The 22104-nt window shown below is 37.8% G+C and overlaps 1 protein-coding gene and 1 long non-coding RNA gene across 2 annotated transcripts; one reads left to right on the top strand and one right to left on the bottom strand.

The window, feature by feature from the left end:
• Positions 1 to 773: 773 nt before the first annotated feature.
• fra10ac1 (FRA10A associated CGG repeat 1) lies at positions 774 to 16217 on the bottom strand. The gene is made up of 14 exons (XM_023276991.3): positions 16093 to 16217; positions 14729 to 14808; positions 14303 to 14395; positions 13913 to 13958; positions 13665 to 13741; positions 13379 to 13462; positions 13099 to 13183; positions 10820 to 10865; positions 5577 to 5690; positions 3775 to 3817; positions 3200 to 3333; positions 2951 to 3001; positions 1663 to 1747; positions 774 to 968 (listed from the first exon to the last, which is right to left on the bottom strand). Exons 1-14 carry the CDS (start codon positions 16108 to 16110, stop codon positions 926 to 928), a joined length of 999 nt encoding a protein of 332 aa, XP_023132759.1. The 5' UTR covers positions 16111 to 16217; the 3' UTR covers positions 774 to 925.
• A 69-nt stretch (positions 16218 to 16286) lies between these two features.
• On the top strand, positions 16287 to 20023 carry LOC129347406 (uncharacterized). Its single transcript, XR_008599503.1, has 2 exons — positions 16287 to 17439; positions 19528 to 20023. It is a non-coding gene; the product is annotated as an uncharacterized LOC129347406 (long non-coding RNA).
• Positions 20024 to 22104: the final 2081 nt, after the last annotated feature.

Raw genomic sequence — 22104 nt, 5'->3', positions numbered from 1 at the left:
CTGTTAGCTTTTCATTGTCATGAATCATACTGTAAAAGCTCTCCTGCTTTTCTGCTGAAAGCAGCGTGGAAAGTTAGAGTGAGACACAGTGCAGTAACAGGTGAAGGAACTGTCTTTATTTAAGTCAAAGCCTGTAATCTCCTAGAAACCTCACGCAGTTTCCTTTTCTGAAAGTTGAAGTCAAGGCAGTGCTTCAATCTGCCCTTGGCCCGAGGGGCATCTCAAACTAATCCTTGTTGTCTTTTTGTGAGAGCTGAGTGTTTGACTCTCTTCTGTCACTTATCATTTAATTACTTTACATTTTCATAGAATTTTTGCTCCCTTAATAATAGATAACTTAAGGTTTAGATAATTCTGAAAGACGCCAGTGCAAGTGACAACATTAGCATGCTAATGTGCTGACATTTTAACAAGTAAAATCCTTAACATGTTAAACATCTGTACTATCTAGCACTTGGTAATTCATATTAAAGACAAAGTGTAGCTGAGGCTGATGGGATTGTCACTGGTTATACTATATTTGCCATTAATCAAAAGCTTGATGCTGGCAATAGATGAAAAGTTTCACGTCCCAAAGGGATGGAACAAATTTCACAGCAATCCATCCAAAATTCATGGCGACACTTTAGTCTGGATCAAAGCTGTGCTGTAAGCTGGACTTGGCCCTCTCTAGAGCCATGCTGCCAAAAACTATTCTCAATTACAGTATTCTTGCCATGATGGTGGGAGTGAAGCAGGGATAATGCCAGATGTGCAAAGAGAGTCCTGACAGGTACGGGGAGGATAAACATTGTGTTTATTTCTGCAGTAGTAATGGAACATACAGTGAAATAAACCTACATGCACACACACAGACCATGCTTAATGTCAGCGGGACACAGAGAGAAGTGTAGTCACAGCAGGGTTCCCGTTGATACCAGCAGATTCAAAGAAACATGTCTTCAAAGTACTCATCGAACTCCTCCTCCCTAAGCAGATAAAACAAACAGAACACAGAAATGTTAGTTCCTGTCATGCACAGCGAGCGCTGACACAAACAGTCGAATGCTTCATATGGGGGACCCTGAATAAGTCTGTCAGTGCTTCAAACAGTATGAAATGATGCTGACTACGAACACTGATATGGAACACAAACAAATAAACAGTGGTGGGCAGGAAGGAAAAAAAGAAAGCAAAACATGAACAAAGGAGCATGTATGAATGCATTGTTTGTAGAAAGCATTTCTTAGTGTTCTCCATGATGGCTCTATTTTTACATTTATACAGAACATGATATTGCAATTACATATATTATGGAAGCACAATTCATAGAACCTGTAATTTGTAGTGCAATGCATCAGAAACACTGCCATTTTCTTCCAGACAAAGGTGTTTTGTCTTGAGTTTTGCTCATCCAGTGCATGTGCTTGGATAAATACTTGCTCTTGTTCCAGTAATGATATACTTCTTCGAGAACGGAAAGTCAAATACTGGTGTAGCATGACAGTAACAGGCTTAGTGACCTTTCTGTCCTGACAGTTAAGAACAGCTTTGTGGAGGGTCTACATAAAGGGCTATACAAGGACAGTAACCCACCTACACTAAGTAGCCAAGACTCTCCATTATGGTTTTACCGGAGCTTAATGGGTGACGGTTAATGTGAACGTTAGCTGTTAGCCTTACCTTGACTTTTCCTCCACTGCGGGAGCGGGTCCTCGCCAGTGGTCGGCTTCTGATTGGTCCTCCGGCTCATCCTTGGCTTCAGAGCCTAGTAAGAAAGTGTTAGAGAGCTGTAAGTTGTGCTTCTAGGAAGGAAAAAGTAGGTCGACGAACAACCCTCAGTTGATCAGTTTAAACTTCAGGGTGGTAACAGTTAGCCTTGCACGGCAGGAATTCATCTGCCTAGATAACACAAACTGATGGTTGAATCCCCTTCATCAGTTATGCATCTGATCCATCAGTTAATGTTTAGGAAGCAAACTTTACACTTTGTAAAAAGGAAACTTCTGCAAGAGCCTGGGTATTTCTCTCTGCAGATTTATTCAGAGACAAGTTTCAGTAGATTGTTTGGAGAGGACAAATTTGCAGCGGTCATGTATTTTTTAAGAGTTGTAGACAAACACCAATGATAGCCTGGGGAGTGGTGCATTTACTGAGTTTATTGGGGAAGGGTCTGTTTGATGTTTGTTGAAGGAGAGAATAACGTTCAATTTGCAATTTGTGAGGAAAGGTGAATGAAGGCCAATATGCTATTCAAGCAAAAACACTAATCATATGGCGCTATATTGGGGGTTGAGCAGTATATTTTTCCTCTTAATAGCTATAGCCAAATGAGATCAGACTGTAAATAAAAATTATGGGTTAGCCTCACTAGCTTGCCAGGATGTAGCATTTCATAATGTTTTAGCAGACAAAGTGCTTTCATAATCTTAAACTCCGTTGCTCTCTCTGAATGCATCGCTCACAAATTACACTATAGACGAACAATAAAAAACTCCAGCCTTCAAAAACGGCTTCAAATGTGTCACTGGGGTTCTCATTGTGTGATGAACTCAATGACATAATATCTGAACAAAAAAAAAAAAACTGTTTTTTTTTTTTTTTTTATTAATGCACCTCTACCTACCCACCCATTTATCCGACCAGACCGTGGAATCGACACAACAGGGACACGAGGGGCAAAGACATATTTCACTTAATGGTGAAAGGAAAAAGGAAAAAAAAACTACTGGAAAGGAGGCAAAAAGACAGCTGAGAAAAAGTAGACCTGCTGTCAGTCTATTACCATTACAGAGCTAATGGATGTGTCCAAAAAGCAGTGTCAGGGTGTTTTCAATCCAGAAGTTTGGAGGAGTGTTAGGGCCTGGAGGTCCGGGGGAGGAGGCTGTAAACTGTCCAGTGTGGGTGTGTGTGTGTGTGTGTGTGTGTGTTTAAGTGGAGACAGTGCTTGTGTGGTAGTTCTGAATGCTACCTTTGTCTGAGTTTTGCGACTCTTCTGAGCTGCTGGAAGAGGTGGAGCGATCTGTAGAGACACAGATGGAACAATGAATTGTGATCAAACTGGAGTCATTACAACATATTAATGTCAAGCTCAAAAGAAAAAAACGTAATCATATCGTTCCCCAGAACAAAATGTACACAGGGTTCCTCCCACAAGGCCTTCCCTTTTGTTGAGACTACTGCCTCAAAGGACATTTTATTTGGCTCGGAGACATTGTACCTCTGCGCCTCTTGCGTTTGTGTTTCTTAGAATGTGACGATGATCTCTTCCTCTTCTTTTTCTTCTTCTCTGGTGGCTCCCGATTCTCCTCTGATAGCCTTCGAGTCTTTGTCTTTGCTTTCACCTCCTTCCTCCTGAAAAGAATAACAAGTTGACCAAACTGTATTCACAACATAAACAGCCACAACTTCAAATACAATATGCAACCTGTCATGTCCCACTGCACTTTCACATGTGCTTGAGCACCACATCTTTCAAACAGTTTCTATACATTATGATTTGGGAGTGTGCTTGGACTCACAAAACAGCGATCAAAAAATGTGGCATCATACATCTAACACTCGACTTTGCTCACAAACTGTGATACCCTCAGTTCATTTTCTCATCCTTACCAGTTGAAGTATAATACTGCATACGGATGCATCCAGACTTAAAACAATGCGTGCTGACTGTCCATGGTGACCTGCCCTACTTTTAGCAGACAAGCGCACACTCTCCACTATCTTAGAATAAGCCGTCATGAGTAAATACATCTACATTTTTAATGTTAAAGATAAAAATGAAAGTGGGCTTACTTGTGATGGTAGTTGAGTTTGAAAGAGCATTCAGGGCATAGTCCTAGAACAGAAACAACACAGCATTATCAGTAACAGCTATTCTACAGTAGTAGCTGTACTTATGAGGGTGTTGTAGTGGTAATTTTAGCACTTCTTCTAAGAGTTTCATTGTGACATTGAACAGGTACATGAAGTAAGTCACTGTATACCAACCATTAAATGTACAGTATCAAGTGGTTAATAAATATCTAAGTTCTTAAAAAAAAAAACAACATGCCGAATGCATTTCTTTAATCATGAAGCCTTTGCCAAGCCTGCAAAAGCAGTATTATTTCCATTTATTTTATTAGTATGTATTTCTGTATGAACAGATGAACAGATATCGACAGTTCTCTTTAGAACCTGTCTGTTCTGTTTTGTTAACTTTTGTTAAATTATTGCAAATGAAAAACACAATTTATTTCTGTCCCATGTTAAAGTCTTTCTCCAGCCACTAAATTAAGCCCCTAAAACCTCATCTCCGTGTATCCAAGTAAAACATTTTGTAGTTTTTTTTTTTTTTTACACAGAAATAGTTCCTTCCTGCCTTAAAATGTCTTAGATGTAACTCTGTATTGTTGCTTCCTCTAGAATGTGCAGATCTATGTAGTCTGTCCTCCCTCTCCATCTACTCCTTTGCTATTTGCTACACCTCGAGCACACCAGCTCACCTACAACTCAGCTCAAACACTGTAAAACTACTTTACACTAAATGATGGCAAGTTTTAATATTGGAGTTATTTTGCCATACACGTTCAACCAAACAATTGTTTCTAAAAATCTAAAAACGAATTCTATGGAAAGCCCAAACCATCATGTGTACAGGATTGGTTCCTTAGGTGTGTTAAATGTGAAACTACAAAAGTCTGAATCCATGTTTTTTTTGTTTTTTTTTTACTGTTATTGGTGTGCTGCAGCTTCAATGTGGAAATGCTCCTCTATGGTGTTGACTGCTTATTTCACTCATGATATGATTTAGACTTAGACTTTATTAATCCCCAGAGGGAAATGACTTCCAGTATATTAAAAAAAATCTCCACATGGACATGTAAACATAGTAAAAGGAAACAAATTGACTTTTACAAGAGTTTAAGTTTAGCTTTCAGCTCATGCTGCCTGCGATAGAATCTAAAAGTAGCATGACCGAAATGTAACCGTTCAACCCGATTCATATATAACAGTATTGTCCGCAAACAATTGCAAACCTGCTCTAGGATATAAATACATTATTTGTGTACAACCTTAAGAGAAGGGGACCAAAGAAAGTACCCTGTGGAACTCCTGTTTTACAAACTGCTCATGTAGGCAGAAGTAAGATTTAATTCCTAAAATGTAAATGTGTTTTCAGAAACTTATTCATTAAACTGTTAAAATTACTTCAGCATCATCCTTATCTATTACATTTCTCCAGTAAAGAAGACCAAGTTCAAGCACCAGGTTTGCCAGGTCATTTTTCATTACTGCTGAAAGGGACTGTCAAAACGTTGTACTTTGAATTAGCACAAATTGGAAGACACTGTTAGTTGAGGAGAAACAATGTGTCTGAAAGTGACCCAGCAGTAGCTTGTTAAAGGAGCCTGTCATTCCCTGCTTGACGTCCTCCAATTAGTGTAATTATTTCAACAAGATTTTCTGCAATATGATACCTGAAGGAGGATTATTATGAGCCGGGTCCTAGACGAGAGCATCAGCCACGCCACGGTCACATACATATAGACACCCCACACCTTTTTAGAAAGAATAGCCAGAAAAAAATGACGAGATAATTAGTTTTTTCTTACTGAGTTTGACCAATGCATTCCTCTTCTCCCCTTGTTCAACGTATGCAAAATTGACCTCCCAGCTTTTTAGGCCTTCCTCCTTCTCACAACGTTTGTTTCCACATTGGAACTGACCTGGAAGATGTGAGAGCCCATATAATGTGCACATATATTTCACTGATGATTACATTCACATGATATTTTCATAGTTTGTCTTGCATCAGCATTATTTTGTTGACAATTACCAAGTAAGACCCCAATATTCTTGTGTGAAAAGATTTATCGTGTAAAAACAAAGAATTCAAAAAGCACAGCAGAAAAGATGCATGTAGAACAGAATGGCAGTTGGGGGAAAAAAGACATGTTTATTTTAGGATTGAGAAATTCAGACTGAAAATCTCTGGTAATTTCATATTCTGTCAGGAAACCTCCAAACCCTGCTGCTCGCGTGTTTCACTGCCTCCATCTACCTCCACTCCCCTTCCTCCACATCCCCCAGTTCTTCATCTCATCCCCCTTTCTTCACCTCACCTCATCCCCTCAGGCCACCCTCTAGCCTCTGCACAGCCTGCCTATTATCCCTAGAGGAGCTTAAGCAGGCATTGATCTGGTCTCTGGGGTTCCTCCAGATTGTAGCAGAGGGAGCGAATGCGTCAGAGCGGTCCATTCTTGGCAGAGGAACAAGAAAGGGCCTTACTCTGAGAGAGGAAAGTGATGCCTGCTCTCACCTGCCTTGGTCTGAGACTTTGTCAACATTGAAGCGGGGTGACGTTGGGCGTCGTGGCTTCACTCCATTTAAGCCATAAGGCACACTTTCTCTTCACGTGCTGTACTAGATTAAGACCCTATGACGCAAGCAAAAAAGCTTCAGTCTTGGGTTGTGATGGCCTTGACTTGGCGTTTATTTGAGGGCATGAATCTATACTGAAATAAGTGAAAGACAGCAGAAAGAAAGATGTGGTGAAATAAAATAGATGCAGTCTGTATACCAGTGCATCAGACAGATCAGCCAGCTAACCCTACCACACTTTCAGCCTCATTATTAGAATCAGTTCTTTATCACGGCAAAAGTGTAACAACTGTCAGATTTTTTTTTTACAATGCATACATGGGATTTTAAGAAGAAGCTTTTGTTTATATACGAAGGAGATGAAAATACCTGCAAATCCTGTTCCTTTCTAACTGTCCATGGGTGTGACTTGGTGTGACTTGGGTCAAGGCCCAGCTTCTCCTCTCAGTGCCAACTTGACGCCATGATTGGTGACTGATACGCAAAGACCTGAGAGAATCCTATCCTGTCTCCCCACCTTATCAGTGATGCCAACTACAATCACATTGGAAATCTGCCATGACTTCTAACAGTGTTGTGTATACACACGCACAAAAATCTGTTTTATTTCACTTATAGTATGTATACACACACACAACAGCTTTTGTGTGTAAAATAATATTGTAACAGCCATTGCTTTGCATATACAAAGCAGAGCGGCCTTCAACATGGTACTGAATCCCTTTGGTCCTGCAGAGAAGCAGCTCAGTGTCAAATGTAACAGAATGTGATATATTTGAAGGTTACAACATGGAGAGTGAGAAGGCATCCGACTCTCCAGATAAGCACAGCCGCAACCGTTTCTAGGCAATTTCTTTGACAAAATGAATGTCAAAAACAGAACATAAGCAAGGCCAGGAAACAATTCTGCACTTATTTCTGATAGTTTTCCGCCCAGAGGCAAAAACTATTTCCTACATGAAAGCTAATAAGAAAAACTTTGGTCGCTGGTGCTGTTTTCTAAATCCAGATTGTTAAAATAGGGTCCTGAAGATCATCCCTGCTTCACAAAATAAGTTTATAGAAATGATCATGTGTGTGTTGAAGGACATAAAAAGCTATCTTCTGTATTTTGTTGAGGGTATTCACGTGAGCCACACGTGCTCCGTGAAAAAAGCTGACACCAGGGCGGGTGAGTAAATCTGTTAGAAGAGGGAATTCCTGTCCTCCTACGTCAATGGTTGATAATGCCACCAGCCAGCAGCCTGAGATCAAGACGGATATATCCCACAGGACAGATGGCAGCATGATTACCATTCACTGGATAAAGTCAAATGTCAGAGACCTGAGCCAGCATGCAGTCACCTTTTATTCACTGTTGGATAATGACTTCATAGGAACCTGATAAATAAATCTGAGGATGGAGTAGAGATAGGATCAGACACGTAGAGAGGCGGACAAAAGGGAATTCAGGAAGTTTAAATAGGTAAAAGTGTTCAATATGTCAAAAAGTGACACCGAAAAATGAAATAAAAACCCAAAGATGAGCAAATCAACAACCTATCAGAACTATAATGTCACAGTGCAGGCTGGAAGTCATCTCACACTCATGCTTATAGTGTGAGTTACTCAGAGGCAGCAGAGATGGGTCAAACCTGATTCCTCCACTGTAAATAAGGCTGTGGCATGGAGCATGTTAAAATTATATATTTTTTAAAGCTAGAGAAGTTATATAAGCCAACACCAGACTCCAGGAGGCCCACCTAAAACTAGACTAGCCTCAGCTACCTTTGTCCTTTGGCCTCCTCCTGACAGCAAGACTAAAGCTCAATTTATACCAGAAGGGGAAACCACCAGAAAAAACATGACACGGAATGAAACCCTGCATGCTTTACCGTCTCAGTTGGCTCCACCGTAAAAGAATTTCAGGACATATTTTTAAAATTTTAAATGCTCATTCCATGTGGGACTGATATTTAATGTGAGTAGCGTGCAAGAAATATAGTTATATGACTTAAAGGGGTCAATGTGGAGGTTCTTTTACCACTAGTAACATTATTGAGCAACTTTTTTATGAACCCAATTTGCCCAGTTTGTTTGTATTGCACATAGAAGTATACCGATACTGACTGCAGATGATGTTACACCCATTCTTGACATTGGTTTTGTACTATTCCACTTGAGGCAGTGATGCCCAAAGAATGCACGCAAAAAATGGAAGAAGATACCATTTGAAAAACACTGTACAAAAGGTACCTTCTAAGATCTGTTAATAGGAGACATCTATAGCTTTCCCTTTTATTCAACTGGAGGAATTCATGTGAAATATTTCACAAGTATGAATGATACCAGGCTAGAAAAAGGAAGGCGTCAGAAGTAAGTAGAAGAACATGTCATTCTTGAAGAGTTCTTTCAATTGTAGCAAAAATTGGGACTCTTGTGGGAGAACGATGGAAACCTTTTTACTTCTGCTCATTTCTTGGTCCCATGCAGCACCGTGACCACAAAAGGAAAGGTCAGTTTTCTTTGTCATCCACCTTATTGGGTGGAGACTAGTTAGCATTACCTAATACCAGCCGTCCTGAGCAGGGCATTTGTGGCAGAGCGGAAGCGCAGTGCCCCTTATATGGAGATGTAAGATCATTTTAATTGGGGAAAGTTCAGTCTGGCTATTTGGCAGGCACTGCATTCAACCACCTGGGCTAGCAACATTTATACCAGGTGGAAGCCCTGTTAAATGTACCATACTTCTTGTTGATAACTCACCTACGGGATTGTCTGCACGATTCTGCATTCAAGCTGATGTTTTTATTGACATCCTATACGAGGACTGCAAATCAACTGAATCTCCTGCTGCATCGAATCCTTGAGAAAAACTTATTCCACCTTTAATTTGCAACATTATTAAGATTCAATCTGCACTCCAGTGTTTATTTTTTTCTGGCTCTGAGCGTGGACAGTGGGTCCATCTAACGGAATTAGATTCGTATTGATTTCACTGGACAGAGTTTAGCGTCCCACAGTACTTAAGAAGTATTTTCTCAGGGAATTATTAATGCTCACAAATCACAGACGTGACACTTTAACTGAAGTGCCTCTGACCTAATCTAATCCCACTTCCTGTCGAGTATTGCTACAGGGGGCGAACTGTCAGAGACCAGGATTACACCGTCTTAATCTGGAACAATATATTGGCTTAGTCAGCTTTCTCAGACACTGTGTATGTTTGTGAGGTCACGGTGGTGTAAACATAATGTAAAATGTGTTTGTGTGCGTCTGTGTGTGAGGGGCAATGCATATCAATGTGCTGTCAAGTCAGGTGTACTCTCACTGAGCTGCTGATACTGTCCTTCGAAAACAAATTATTAAACATGTTAATGTGGTAAATATGGTAAATATATAATTAGGTCACACAAAGGAGCAGCAGACAAAGAAGTGGTGTTAATCCTGAACAATTTACAGTCAGTGATCATGAAAGTTGTACAGAAGTAAACTGAGAATGTAAGACAGTAATAGAAAACCAAAACTGTACTTATGAATCAACAGATCAATTGATACTTGGCATGAACAGTCCAAAAGGTCATAGGCTAAAAACTCAGATGAAATATCAAATACTTGAATAGTTTTGGTTGCTCTTCTGGAAAACCAATAAGTGAGATTAAATTGAAATAAGCATATTTTGTTTGGGGATTTTGTATCTTATAGGGGGAACCATGGTATGTACTGCTGTGTAAATTGTCTTATCTCTGTCACCATCTAGTGGAGAATGTTGGGAACTCTGAGCGAGAAACCTTAACTGTTCCCAACTACACAGTAAATCTATGCAGCTTGCAGCATAAAAAAAAAAATGTAGCCAGTGACAAAGCAATTAGAGGTAAGATTACAATTTAAGCTGCTTTTTTAAGTTGGAGTTTCATTTACTCAAGTAATTTTGTCTATTAACTGGTCAGAATTAAAATGCAAATGCAGAGATTTCTCTCAGTTGAGGTAAAACAGGCTCATTGCTTTCGATGTACGTAGTCTCCCCCAAAAAAGGCATTTGTGAGTCATGAAAAACTGTACAGAGTGCACAGTTATAGCTGGCAGGCATCCACCAAAATGTGACTTTGCAATGTTCCTGCAAGACAACTTTAGAAATAGAACCAAAATGTCGTTTTCACATCTTTCTGTTTCCAATATCTTTCTGGAAGATGTTTTGAATGCAGATTATTTTCACTGTTTCCACCTGTTAGCAGCTCTTCCATTTAAAGATAAGTATATGCCAGTTACAATTTAGTAAGCCTACTGTTTGGTTTGATTTCATTATTTCACCTTTCCGTTTTGAAGGATATGGAAGAAGCCACATATAAATACCTTCAACAGAAAATGTTTACTTAACAGGAATGTTTTGAGTGTTTCTGTACCTAAAATCACAATAAAATGTAAAAGCAGAATCACAGAAACATATAAAACTGTATAACAACTTAAAATAGGATAACACAGAGGTATGCCTTACCTTTGCCAGATACAACTTCATTCTCAGTCCGCCAACGAAATCCAAACTGTTGGGTAGATTGAAAAAGATCCATGTAATTTAGCAAAAGCATTCATAATTAAAATTCAGACATGCAGAATGAATTGCAGTTTTCCCCTTAAAGGAAAAAAAAACCTGTAAACCTTAATTTAAGGAATCCTACCGTAGCTCTGTGTTTAGCTGGTCTGTAATTACTTATTGTTTTCAACTGCATTTGGCTCAGTGGAAGTATTCGGTATTTCTGGGCCTGTGCGCTGTTGCAAATGCCTATTTACTAAATTAAAAATAGAAGTTGCAGAAATAAAAATCAACCTCAAAAAATAAGCCTTTCTAACAATATAAACAGTGAAAACCCATATCTATGTGAATATTGTATGTATATATACTGTATTGATTTTACTTCAGTCGTGTTTTCTTGTCAGTAGATACTTTGTGTACAAATATACACAGTTTACACACATGTACGGTAAATGGTGTCACATCCTACTGATCACCATTATATTTATAATCCCGAGGCATTCAATTTTGAATATTTGAACTTTAACAGTGCCTCTGACAAACTGTAGGTCAGTAAGGGTATATTCTGTTTCATGTTCTTAAGATGTCAGTGCAAATTTTGAGATATCGCACACAAGGAAATTGAATATAGAAAAGGAATGAGCCCAACCATCAGAGCCACTGAGCAGGGCCACATGCACGCTGCCTTTCAGTTTAACATATTGTCACTTTTAAAGCTTGGCCACTGTCCAGAATAATCCAGTGGCCACCAGAGACAGAGCACAGTGCCAAAGTACATTATACCCCTAACTCTGGTCTACAATGGGCCAGTTAGGATGGAGATTGGTACAAGTTAGAAAATATTAACCTTTACACATGGCAACACCACCGGAACAATTAGTGTAATTATTGGACCACAGTGTAATAAGGGCTCATTCTGCCATGTCCTGGCAGTGGTGTCTGAGATGGCTGAGGTGTCTACATTCTGTATGTGTTGTAACTCATGCTTAACCCTGGCGGTTTCTGGGCTTTTGCTGTGAACTGTAGGTTCATTTTTCACTGTCATAGAAAGTCCTGCACCTCTACAGAAACAGCACAATTGTGGATAGAAGTGGAGACAACTCAAAATGTATCTTGTGTAGTATGACAGATAAAATACTACAAATTATAAAAAAGAAAAAAACAACAGCTACATTTCTTTTGATTATTTTACAGAAATATAACATCTTTCCCACAGCTGTTATCAACACTTGAAATACCTGTAAACAGTTAAACATGTATTTAATTTACATTTTTACAACCCCCTACAAACTCATCTATCAATTCTTGAAAGACTTTTCAGCATCCTTGATGTATCCTCCAACAACTTCCTGACACCTTCCTTGTTCCCCTCTGTGCTGTTTTTGATTTTATTGATCGAGTATGTTTCATTTTCCTCTCAGTCACTCCAATTCGTTTCCATACTTGTCCCTTCTCTATTCCGTGGAAGCACAGCCTGCAGTTAAAATGAAACCTTTAAATGTTTGTCACACAACTGTTGAATCATTGTTTTTTCTAGACCTGATACAAAGGCATTATTTTTGGCATTTTTTAATTGAGACTTGCAGAATAAAGTTAGTCTTACAATTTGTTATTTTTGCAGATGGTCTGATGAGTTCAGGGACCACTTTTAAGCTGAAAATCTGATGATTTTAACAGTTTTTACAGTTGGTGTCTCTGGTAATTAGTGTAATTATGGCAATTTATTTTCAAAACAACATCCCTATAAAACACACTAGCAGGTTTTGGGGCTCTGAAGGTTAACTTTAGAGAACTTGTGTTTCACTTGTGCTTTTTTCTCAACAACCAAATTTTATCAGGGACATCAATAAAACTTCCTTTAATGTCCTTAACAAATACATGAACATAAATACTATCTGCTGTTATTATCAAGAGGTCTTCTCCCCTGAAACATCAAATGTCTATCTTAACTCCCAAATGAAGAACAGAGCATACATACATACATGAATATTTGCATTGTACTTTAATGTTATTAGTGTGTCTGAATATTCCAACATTGGCTCAACCACAAACCAAAACACGACAGATAAACTACAGCACCCTATGCTTTCTTGTCTGAAGCTTGCTTCTAGAATCAGCATTTATGCTGATGTGACAACTTCAAAATGTTTATTGTACCTATATTAAAATTAATCACCTTCTGCTTTACTGTTGTTTAAAATGGAAAATAAATCAATCCTAATCCTTTCCTCCATCTATCTCACCTTGTTTTCCTTGTATCTGCTGAGGTCAGCTATGCAGTATTCTTTAAAGAGCTTGTCATAGTACTTCTTGGCAAGTTCTTTTTCCCTGGAACAGAATACATCCACAAATAAGCAGACAGAGAGTAGCAAATACATCTTAAACTACCTGATTTTTCTCAACAGACACAAGCTACTTGAGACACAGAGTGTCAACATACATATTTTCAGAAGAGAACACAATAATCAAAAACAAATGGAATGTTAAAGCCGACTGTAGGAACAGATGACTTCGGATCATCACCATGTCATGTCTTCCTCGTCCTCGTCCCTCCAGAGGAAGCGATGATTTTCACGCAGCACGTCCAGATCTCTTTTGTCTTTAGCGCTGCACGAAACAAAAAGTGAAATGAGAACATTCACAAATCAATTTAAATGGATACACTTCTGCTGCAATAAACTGTAATTGAATATTTAACTGGATCAAAACAATGTGTATCCAGTGGTCTGATGGCCTGATATGGATATATATTACCTCATTAAATTTAGCTTAGAGCAACTGTAGAGTGACTGTGACACAGAACACTTACGCAGATCGTTTGAAGTCAGCCATCTGCCCTCCATAATACAGTATGTAGTCACCGACAAACTTCTTATGCCGCTCAAACTAGAGACGTGTGCTTAAGGTTTAAGTTTCTTCAAATAAAAGCAACAAAGCACTAACACCAACATGAAATTAATATACCATCTGGGATTGTTATGTCTTTAAGTATTCATACATTAATGTAATACATATAGTTTTATCAATTCAAGGACAAGTTAAGCTAAAGATGGATACAGCATTCATTGATATCAGGTGGGCTCTTCTGTTCCTGGCTTCCTCTCTGAAAAATACACAAAAAGGCGGAATATTTATATAAAAGATTATAAAAGATTAGATGATGCAGACAGTTTATTTGTAAGAACAATGTTTGGGTGCATATACATCAATTTTCTTTGAAAATTAAAATGTGATGTCTCTCATTGTAATCTTGTCATACATCACATGCACACAAACTGCAAGTTAAATTTCAGTTTGACTGAATTACTTCATTTTTCTATCTGCAAGTGTTACTTATTATCAGGACTGACATTAATTGCAATGTGACCAGAAAAAAATTGAAACTTTATTTAAATGAGCTATTAAAATACAAAGTGATTTAAATATTTCACTGCAACTGTAACGTACCTGTCCAGTTCATTAGAGTGGAAACTGCTGTGCGCCACTTTGGAGTGGCGACCTTTGTGGAATGGTTTCTGTAAAATGTCCTCCTCGCGTTTCCTGTCAGAGGTACAAATAAATACGGAAGTTTGTGTTACTGATCGCAGCAACCAGATAAAAGTAAAGGCTGTTGAAAACCACTTGTGTCTACAAATGTTACAAGATTGTTTAAAAGATTAATATAACTAGACAGTTGAAGCATTTTTTACCTAAGATAGGAGGAGTATGAGAGTCAAGCTTCCCCTTAAAATGGTGTGTGAATCTATACCTTTGGCTTTTGTCTGAGAAAGGCATGAGTCCTGTATTCATACACATGGTTTGTTGTAATAAGAAACTCTGATGGACACTACCTCTTTGTGAACTTACTTTCTGTAGAATTTCCACAAAATTTACCTTTTAAGTCCTCTCTCTGAGGATTCTCCCTGTCCATCATCGTCACTGAAGTCAGAGTCATAGCCGCCAGCTCCATGTACCTGCAGAAACACAGGAAATTATTTGTGTTTGTAGAATCACATTTAATTCCATATGATTTACTTACTAGAGCTGAACGATGTGGGGATAATACCTAATTGCAAATTTGTCAACGGATATTGTGATTTGTAATATATTCCTTTCAGCTTTGGTTCAATATGTATTTTGTAGTAGATTTAAAACACGGCGTGGATCATTACCACGAGACACAATCAAAACAGTAACTGCTTTATGTTCTATTGCAAGGATTGAAGCTTGAAGATTCAAACGTGTATTTATTACATTTTTAATGTAATAAACACTGCGGGAAATAAATAAAGTAATAATAATAAAAACTGAATCATTTTTAAAAGACAACAATGAGAACAATCTCTGACACTGAAACAGGAAATTAAGTCATAAGTCAGGAGCAGCATCTCAGTATTGCACAATCTGCAATAAAGTTGAGTAAAGTCATAAAACTAAAGAATAAACCCTGGGTCAGACAGTGCATAATGCACATTCTATAGTGCAGCCTTTGCAGTTTGCTAATTGCATTTTTAAACTCTAATTTTAATTTGAAATCGATTAATTGTTCAGCCCCAGGACTTATCCACACAACAAAAACATCAGCTTGCAGAATGATTCACATTCAGAAAAGCTTTTCTGCATCTGCACGCATACATCAGAGACAGACACGCGTTGTAACCTGTTCGCACAGTATTCTCAGCAGTCTCAGATTTTTCTTCTCTGCAAACAGACTGGAAATACAGTGAATATGTATAAAACGTTTGACATAGCAAGTTTTTTTTTAATGACGTTATCATTTGTTGCACATAAAATACAACAGAATAGGTCAACCACTGTGAAAACCGGAACAGAACCACACACACTCTCAACTTAAAACCCCGCACTGTTAGCTTTCAGGAACCGGAACATGTGGATGATACCACTTGTTGATACTTTACATAGCTGTATATGTGGTAAGTACTTTGAAAAGAGGCGTAAGGGTCAGTGAATGATAATTTTATTTCGCTATTGCTAATGTTAGAAACTCATAGCTAAAGTGTACAGCTAAACTTGCAGCTAAGTATTATCCACTCCAGTATTTCTTTTTTCTTTGAAACGCAGCTGTAACTACTAAAGCAGTTAGGAACCAAGGCAGTAACGTTAGCAAGTATTACTGGTAGAAGTAACTGCGGCTAATTTAGCTGCTCACTGGCGAATAACGAAGATATCAACTGCTAAATATCCTCCCAGACTTATTTGCATGGAAACACTTTTTGACTTTAACACGTGTAATTTACCTTCACAAGATTATCCATTGATTTCTCTCCAGCTTTGAAATATTTACAAAATGAAAAACATGTCGCCGGGTGATGACGTCACACACCACATCGCCGTGTGTTGACGTTTAGCGTGGCTTTATTATTTTATTCTGCTTAGAAAATCGAAGTCAATATCCAATATCGTTTCTGTTAATACGGAAAATGGGTTACGTTGTGATTTAAAATTAATCTGCTGATATTAAAGGGATTTTTTTTGGCTTTTTCCCAGCAGCAGCTGGTCTCATCAACAAAGCCAGAGACCCCCAGTGACACTGCCTCTTTCCCCAACCCCCCACCATAGACACTGACTCAATGTGTTACATTAAGCACAGCTTCTAAATGTGATTAACATTGTCCTTTGGCATATTTCACGTTGTTTACAATGCATACTCTGATGTTTTGCACATTCCTGGGCGAATAATTCCACATTTCTGCACAATATACAGCTGTCTCACTTATATAACATTGTAAATATTTATATTACTTTTATTATAGCTTTGACTTACTATTCTTCCTCCTTAATTGCCTTGTAAGACTTAGCTCACTGTTTGTTTGACTTGCAGCATATGTTTTTTTTGTTTGTGCTTTCATCCTTCTTTTTTATTCTTGTCAGTGTTTACTATTATGCACCACACCAAGTCAAATTCCTCATTTCTAAAAACCTGCTTGGCAATGGAACTGATTCTGATTGCTGTGGATGTAAACCAAGTATCTTTACATTAATTCTGTCTGTGTTTACTTTGTAACTTAATTGTGCTTCCTCCATCTCTACTCCTCATAAAAAACACATTTCTAATAATTTCTTTAATGAGGCATTTATTGCTACTCTAATTCATTAATTCATCCACCAACCCATTTATCCAATAGCCTATTTATCAGAGAGAAAGCCGTGGTCTAATGAATAATCTAGAAATTGAAAAACACTCAAAAAGTATTTATTAGTAGTTATTTTGGAACAAATGGGCCAATTACACTGATTAATTACCAGTTCAGGCTGTATATCACTCATTTCCGCTGAGGGACAATATAGAGGATATGTAGGCATTTGATCTGTAGATGGAGAATAAAGAGGATATTATATGCTATTTGAGTATAATTCAGTCCTTAGATTGTGAGATATGGGAACAGACGTTTAGTGTTTTATGGCTTCCTACAAAGTATCTGAGTTCAACAAAGACTTAATTCTGATATAACTGTTGGTTTATTTATCGGTGCAGCAACAGAACCTTTTCCACAGACAGTTTTCCTGCCCGTTGGCTTGTGTTAACCAGTTTTCTGGCTTCGGCTGATTCTACCAGCAGACACTGAAAGGACTCTGATTGTTTGGTAAGTCAATGTTTATTTTCGTATCGGTGCCGCTTTTAATGCACTTTATATGCAGCTTTAGTGTCAGATATAATGTAATCCAGATGTTGGTGGAGTTTATTTCAGTGTGTGTTGACCAGAGAAGAGAGTTAGCATCTGGTAAATATTAGTTTTAATGTTAGCGATACTAATCGAGCTAGCTGCTCCGTCGTAGTCTGATTAAAGCTAACGTAGCATTAAGCCAACGATGTTTGTGTTGAGTTTCATGTAAACAGCTGAAGTGTGTTGTGTTACTGTAATGTAGTGCATTTAGTTAATAGATCTGTTTATGGAGACGCTGGTTCACATTTTTGTAACGTTTAGAAAACCTAAATGGGATTAAAACGTTAAGGTTGAGGTTCTGTGTTATATCTGCTGAGCAATGAAATGTTTATCAGTGATGCATCTTTAGTGTGAAACTTTTACTTTGCACCTATATATTTTTTTTTTAAAGTAGGTCGTTTTAAGGTAAGACATTAAAGGATGGTTTTCTTAGGTAAATGAATTTAAGGTGTAATTGACTGAAATCTTTCAATGTTGTGTTTCTTTCAGTTTGAAATATCTCGATTTAATTAATACAGCTCAGTCAGTTACATTTTATATTATTAAGAATTCTTACTCAGTTTAATTTAATTAATTTAAGTTTCAATTATCGGTATTTAAAGTGATATTATTAAAATGTAATTGCAATGAAACAGCAGCAACATAAGAAACGACCAAATATACAAAGGAAGTGCAGCTTTTTTAATATTAAAAAAAATATAAAAATCTATCAGAAAATGGTTAAAGTGCAGCTAAATTTAAGTTAGTGAAACTATGGATAAGCAACGTTTCCACATTTTCCACAGACAGTTTTACTGTCCGTTGTCGTGTTTTAATCAGTTTTCAGTTCAGTAATTCAGTCCTTCACCTGATTGGACCAACAGACACTGAAGGACTCCGACAGCTGGTTGGTAATAAATGATAATTTACTGATCGGTGTTGGTTTTTATGAACTTTATGTTCAACTTCAGAGTCAGATATAATGTGAGCAGTGAACCCCAGGAGTTGGTGGAGTTTATTTGTGTGTGTTGCCTAGAGAGTTAGCATCCAGTGAATATTAGCTTTAATGTGAATTAGCGATGCTACCCGAGCTAGCTGGCCAGTCCTGATTAGCAGCTAAATGTAGCATCAAGCTAATGATGTGTGTGTTGTTTCCTGTCAACAGCTGAAGTGTGTTGTGTTCCTGTAATGTGGTTCATTAAGTTCATGAAACTGTGGCTGGTTGATGTTAATGTAACATTCAGGAAACTTAAATGTGATTGAAACAGTAACGTTAATGTTCTAGTTGTCATTAATCAGCTTTAATTTGACACTAAAACAGACTGATAGTTTTAAATGACATCAGTTTCATTAATTTGTTGAAAATTATCTCCTCTGTTGTTGTGATGTTGCTGCTGATTGATTAAAACCAGATGATCCGTGTTGAAGACACGTTTAGTTCTAGTATCAGAAGTACAACAAGGAAAATGGAAGTTTAGTTCTGCTGTGTCAAAGATTTCAGGAATAAAATAGCTAAATGAGTCTTTATGCCCCAACTTTGTTGTACAATAATGAAATAATCACAGATAAGAAAACATATAAATAGCAGAGAAAACCTGAGACAATAATTTCCTGAAAAGTCTATGAAGGAAAAGCAGCTTTTATTTATTTAAAAGTCATAGTTTAGCATGTCGCTCTAAAAACGTCATTTAAAAAAAAAGAAAAAAAAAAGGAGCAACACAGAAGTGCAAACGCTGGTTTCCAGAGTGTTAGACGAGTATTTATTTGAAAGAGTAAGTTTACAACAACACAACATGTGAGGGGGTTGAAAGCAAGTGGGTGTTAGTAAAATAAAAATAAATAAACAGAACTAAAAGTGAACTTCCTGTTGACATTGATGGGCATTCCAACCAGGAACAAAGTAAAAGATCATCAATACGAAAAAAAACTCTTCCCGTTCACCTCTTAAAACCCAAAAACACACCGCAGTAGCACCCTAAACTAAAGCTACCAATGGGTTCCCTGTTTTCCTTTCTGAACAATTCAAAGGTCCCTCTCTATCTCCCTACACATCCACCAACCACTGGAACACATCTCCAAAGTTCTGCCGGGCCAGCTCAGCTTCCCCTCAGAAGAAGTGGTGCCACCTGCCAGATGAAGGAGCCTTTTGAGAGGCAGCTGGCATCGTGATTGGACTGTACTTTGGTCTGTTCCAATCCAGCTTCAGCTCCAGAGACGGCAGGCGGGACGAGTCAACGGAGGCCTGGTGGACGAAGGCATGAAGCTGAGTACAATCCAGAAAACAACAGAGGAGGAGTGCAGGGCCAGAACAACCAGAGTAGCATCGTATGTCTCTTAGAAAATATCATAGTATAGCCTTTGGTATGAAAAAACACAATCATATACATCGTAGATTGTACAAATAACAAGTCAAAGGAAAGAGACATACATTTTAGAATTGTAGTAATTGTGGGCTGACTGATGTACTGATTATCAGTATTTTATTTTGTACTGATTTATGGTAATAAATACATTTTAAAGTGGCGCTACTTTGGCTCTGAACCTTTATCTACCTGTGGTCGCTCTGTCTTCTCGAGTGATTTGATTGGCTATACGTCACAAATAAAACTCCTTTAACTTAACATCAGTAAACAAAACAAAAATGCATCAACAAAGTTTTCAGTTTGAGTTTGTGTTCTTCTAAGTTTAACTCCAAGATTTTAAATAATTTCATTTACTGCAAAAGGATAATCTACTCCAAATGTCTCACTAATAATCATTATCAGCCCTCTATACTCGACCACACTTAGTACAGTCCGGTTCCCCCTTTTATAAATCTGCTTGGAATCATCCACTTCCTGTTTGTCAAAGTGACCTTCTACCTGGACAGGTTTTGTTGGAGCTCATGCAACAAACATTTTGTGTAAGTGCACTTTAATATGGATGGATGACACTGAATTAGAGTCTGTTTTAATGAGACTGAGTTAAGATGTGTAGCTCTGTCATTAAATAGGAAGTTATTTCTCAGAATTCACAGAGAAAAGTCTGAAACGTTTGCTAGATTAGCGTCCCACATGTTCTTTGGCTCAGCTAAAGCTAACTCTCTGCAACTTCTGGATCTCTTGAGTTGCTTGTTGTTAAAATATATTGCTAGAGGTGCTGAAGCTCAGAAAGTCTGAGATGTTTGTTCAAAATTAGCTCATTCTCAAGTCTTATCTAAACTGTCCTCTTTTGTTTGAACTTTCTCTAAACTTAGGAGTTAATGACAGAGCAGCACATCCAGACTCAGTCTCATTTATGTAGAGATTAAACTTCAGTATCATTCATTGATGTTAAAGTGCAGTTTTTCAAATGTTTGTTGCACATGCTCCCGACCAAAGCAGTCCAGGAGGAAGACGATGTGAAGAGAAAGCTCCAGAGGATGAATATCACACATTTACATTGGAAATAAATGTCCTTTAATTAGACATTGTCATGCAAAAGTTGGATTTCCCTTTAATGATGTTCAAATCTTTGTTGAGTGTTTTGTTGATGTTGGTTTATAAATGTTTTTTGACGCTCGGCCCCAAAGGTTAAAACCTTTTACGGCTCACAAGCTGCAACAATTCACACATTATCAACTATCTTTCTGACTAAACTGAGATAAGAAGTGAAAAACTGCCTGATTTCTGCATCATGAATGTAAATCTTTTTGTTTTTTATGACAGTAAACTGAATATATTTGGGCTTGACATTTTATAAACCAAAACAAGAAATGAGTTAATGGAGAAAACAATCAACAGAGTAATGGACAAAGAAAATGTGTTTTCCAACATATATGGCTGAATTACTCCATTACAAGATACATCCAATTTGAAATCAATTTTATTTATATAACGCCAATTACAGGTCAAATTGTGTCAAGATGCTTTATTTTTATATTTTTATTTGTCATATTTAAAATATGACAAAATAACAAATTGAAATGTCTTGACTAATCCAATTTATTATCTGGTTTTTAAGAGACTAATCGACAACTAAAATAAGTTTTTCCAGTAAAACTAATAAGCATGAGGTGAAATAGAAGGAACAGTTTTAAATACTGCAGAATAAAGTTTGTCAACAAAAAGGAAATATGTTGGTGGATTCCATTAAAGTCCTAATAAATGATAATAAAGTGTGATACTAAAGGTTTGTGGTGCTAAAAATATCAAAGTAAAGATATTGAGTTGAACATCTGGATGGAGGTTTATAAAAGTTGACCTCGCTTCATTTCTTTGGAGTGACTGCATGGATTTTATGGATTGTGGTTAAAGACATGCTCTTGTAGTCATCTTCCTTCTAGTCTCAGTAAAAAGTCAGTCTATCATGACTGATTTCAACACGTCTTCATGACAACTTGTTCTGCCTCCGACCTTGTGGAAACTCCAGAAACTCGGGAGAATATGTGGAGACTTGAAGAATTTGTGGAGAGTCAAGGAACTCGTTGGGTGGAGGAAGGTGTGGTGGGTGGAGGGGGAGTAGAGGGGCGAGGCTGCCACCCACCTCCCTGCGTATTCTCTGCTTTGACTCCACCCAGACTGTGCCTTAGCTCCACCCATGTGGTCACTTGGAAATTACGATGATAAAGGGAGGATGAAATCATTT

This window comes from Amphiprion ocellaris, chromosome 18 (genome assembly GCF_022539595.1).
Source record: "Amphiprion ocellaris isolate individual 3 ecotype Okinawa chromosome 18, ASM2253959v1, whole genome shotgun sequence".
NCBI lineage: Eukaryota > Metazoa > Chordata > Actinopteri > Pomacentridae > Amphiprion > Amphiprion ocellaris.
The sequence above is the reverse complement of the archived record's forward strand: the minus strand, read 5'-3'. Positions and strand labels throughout refer to the sequence as shown.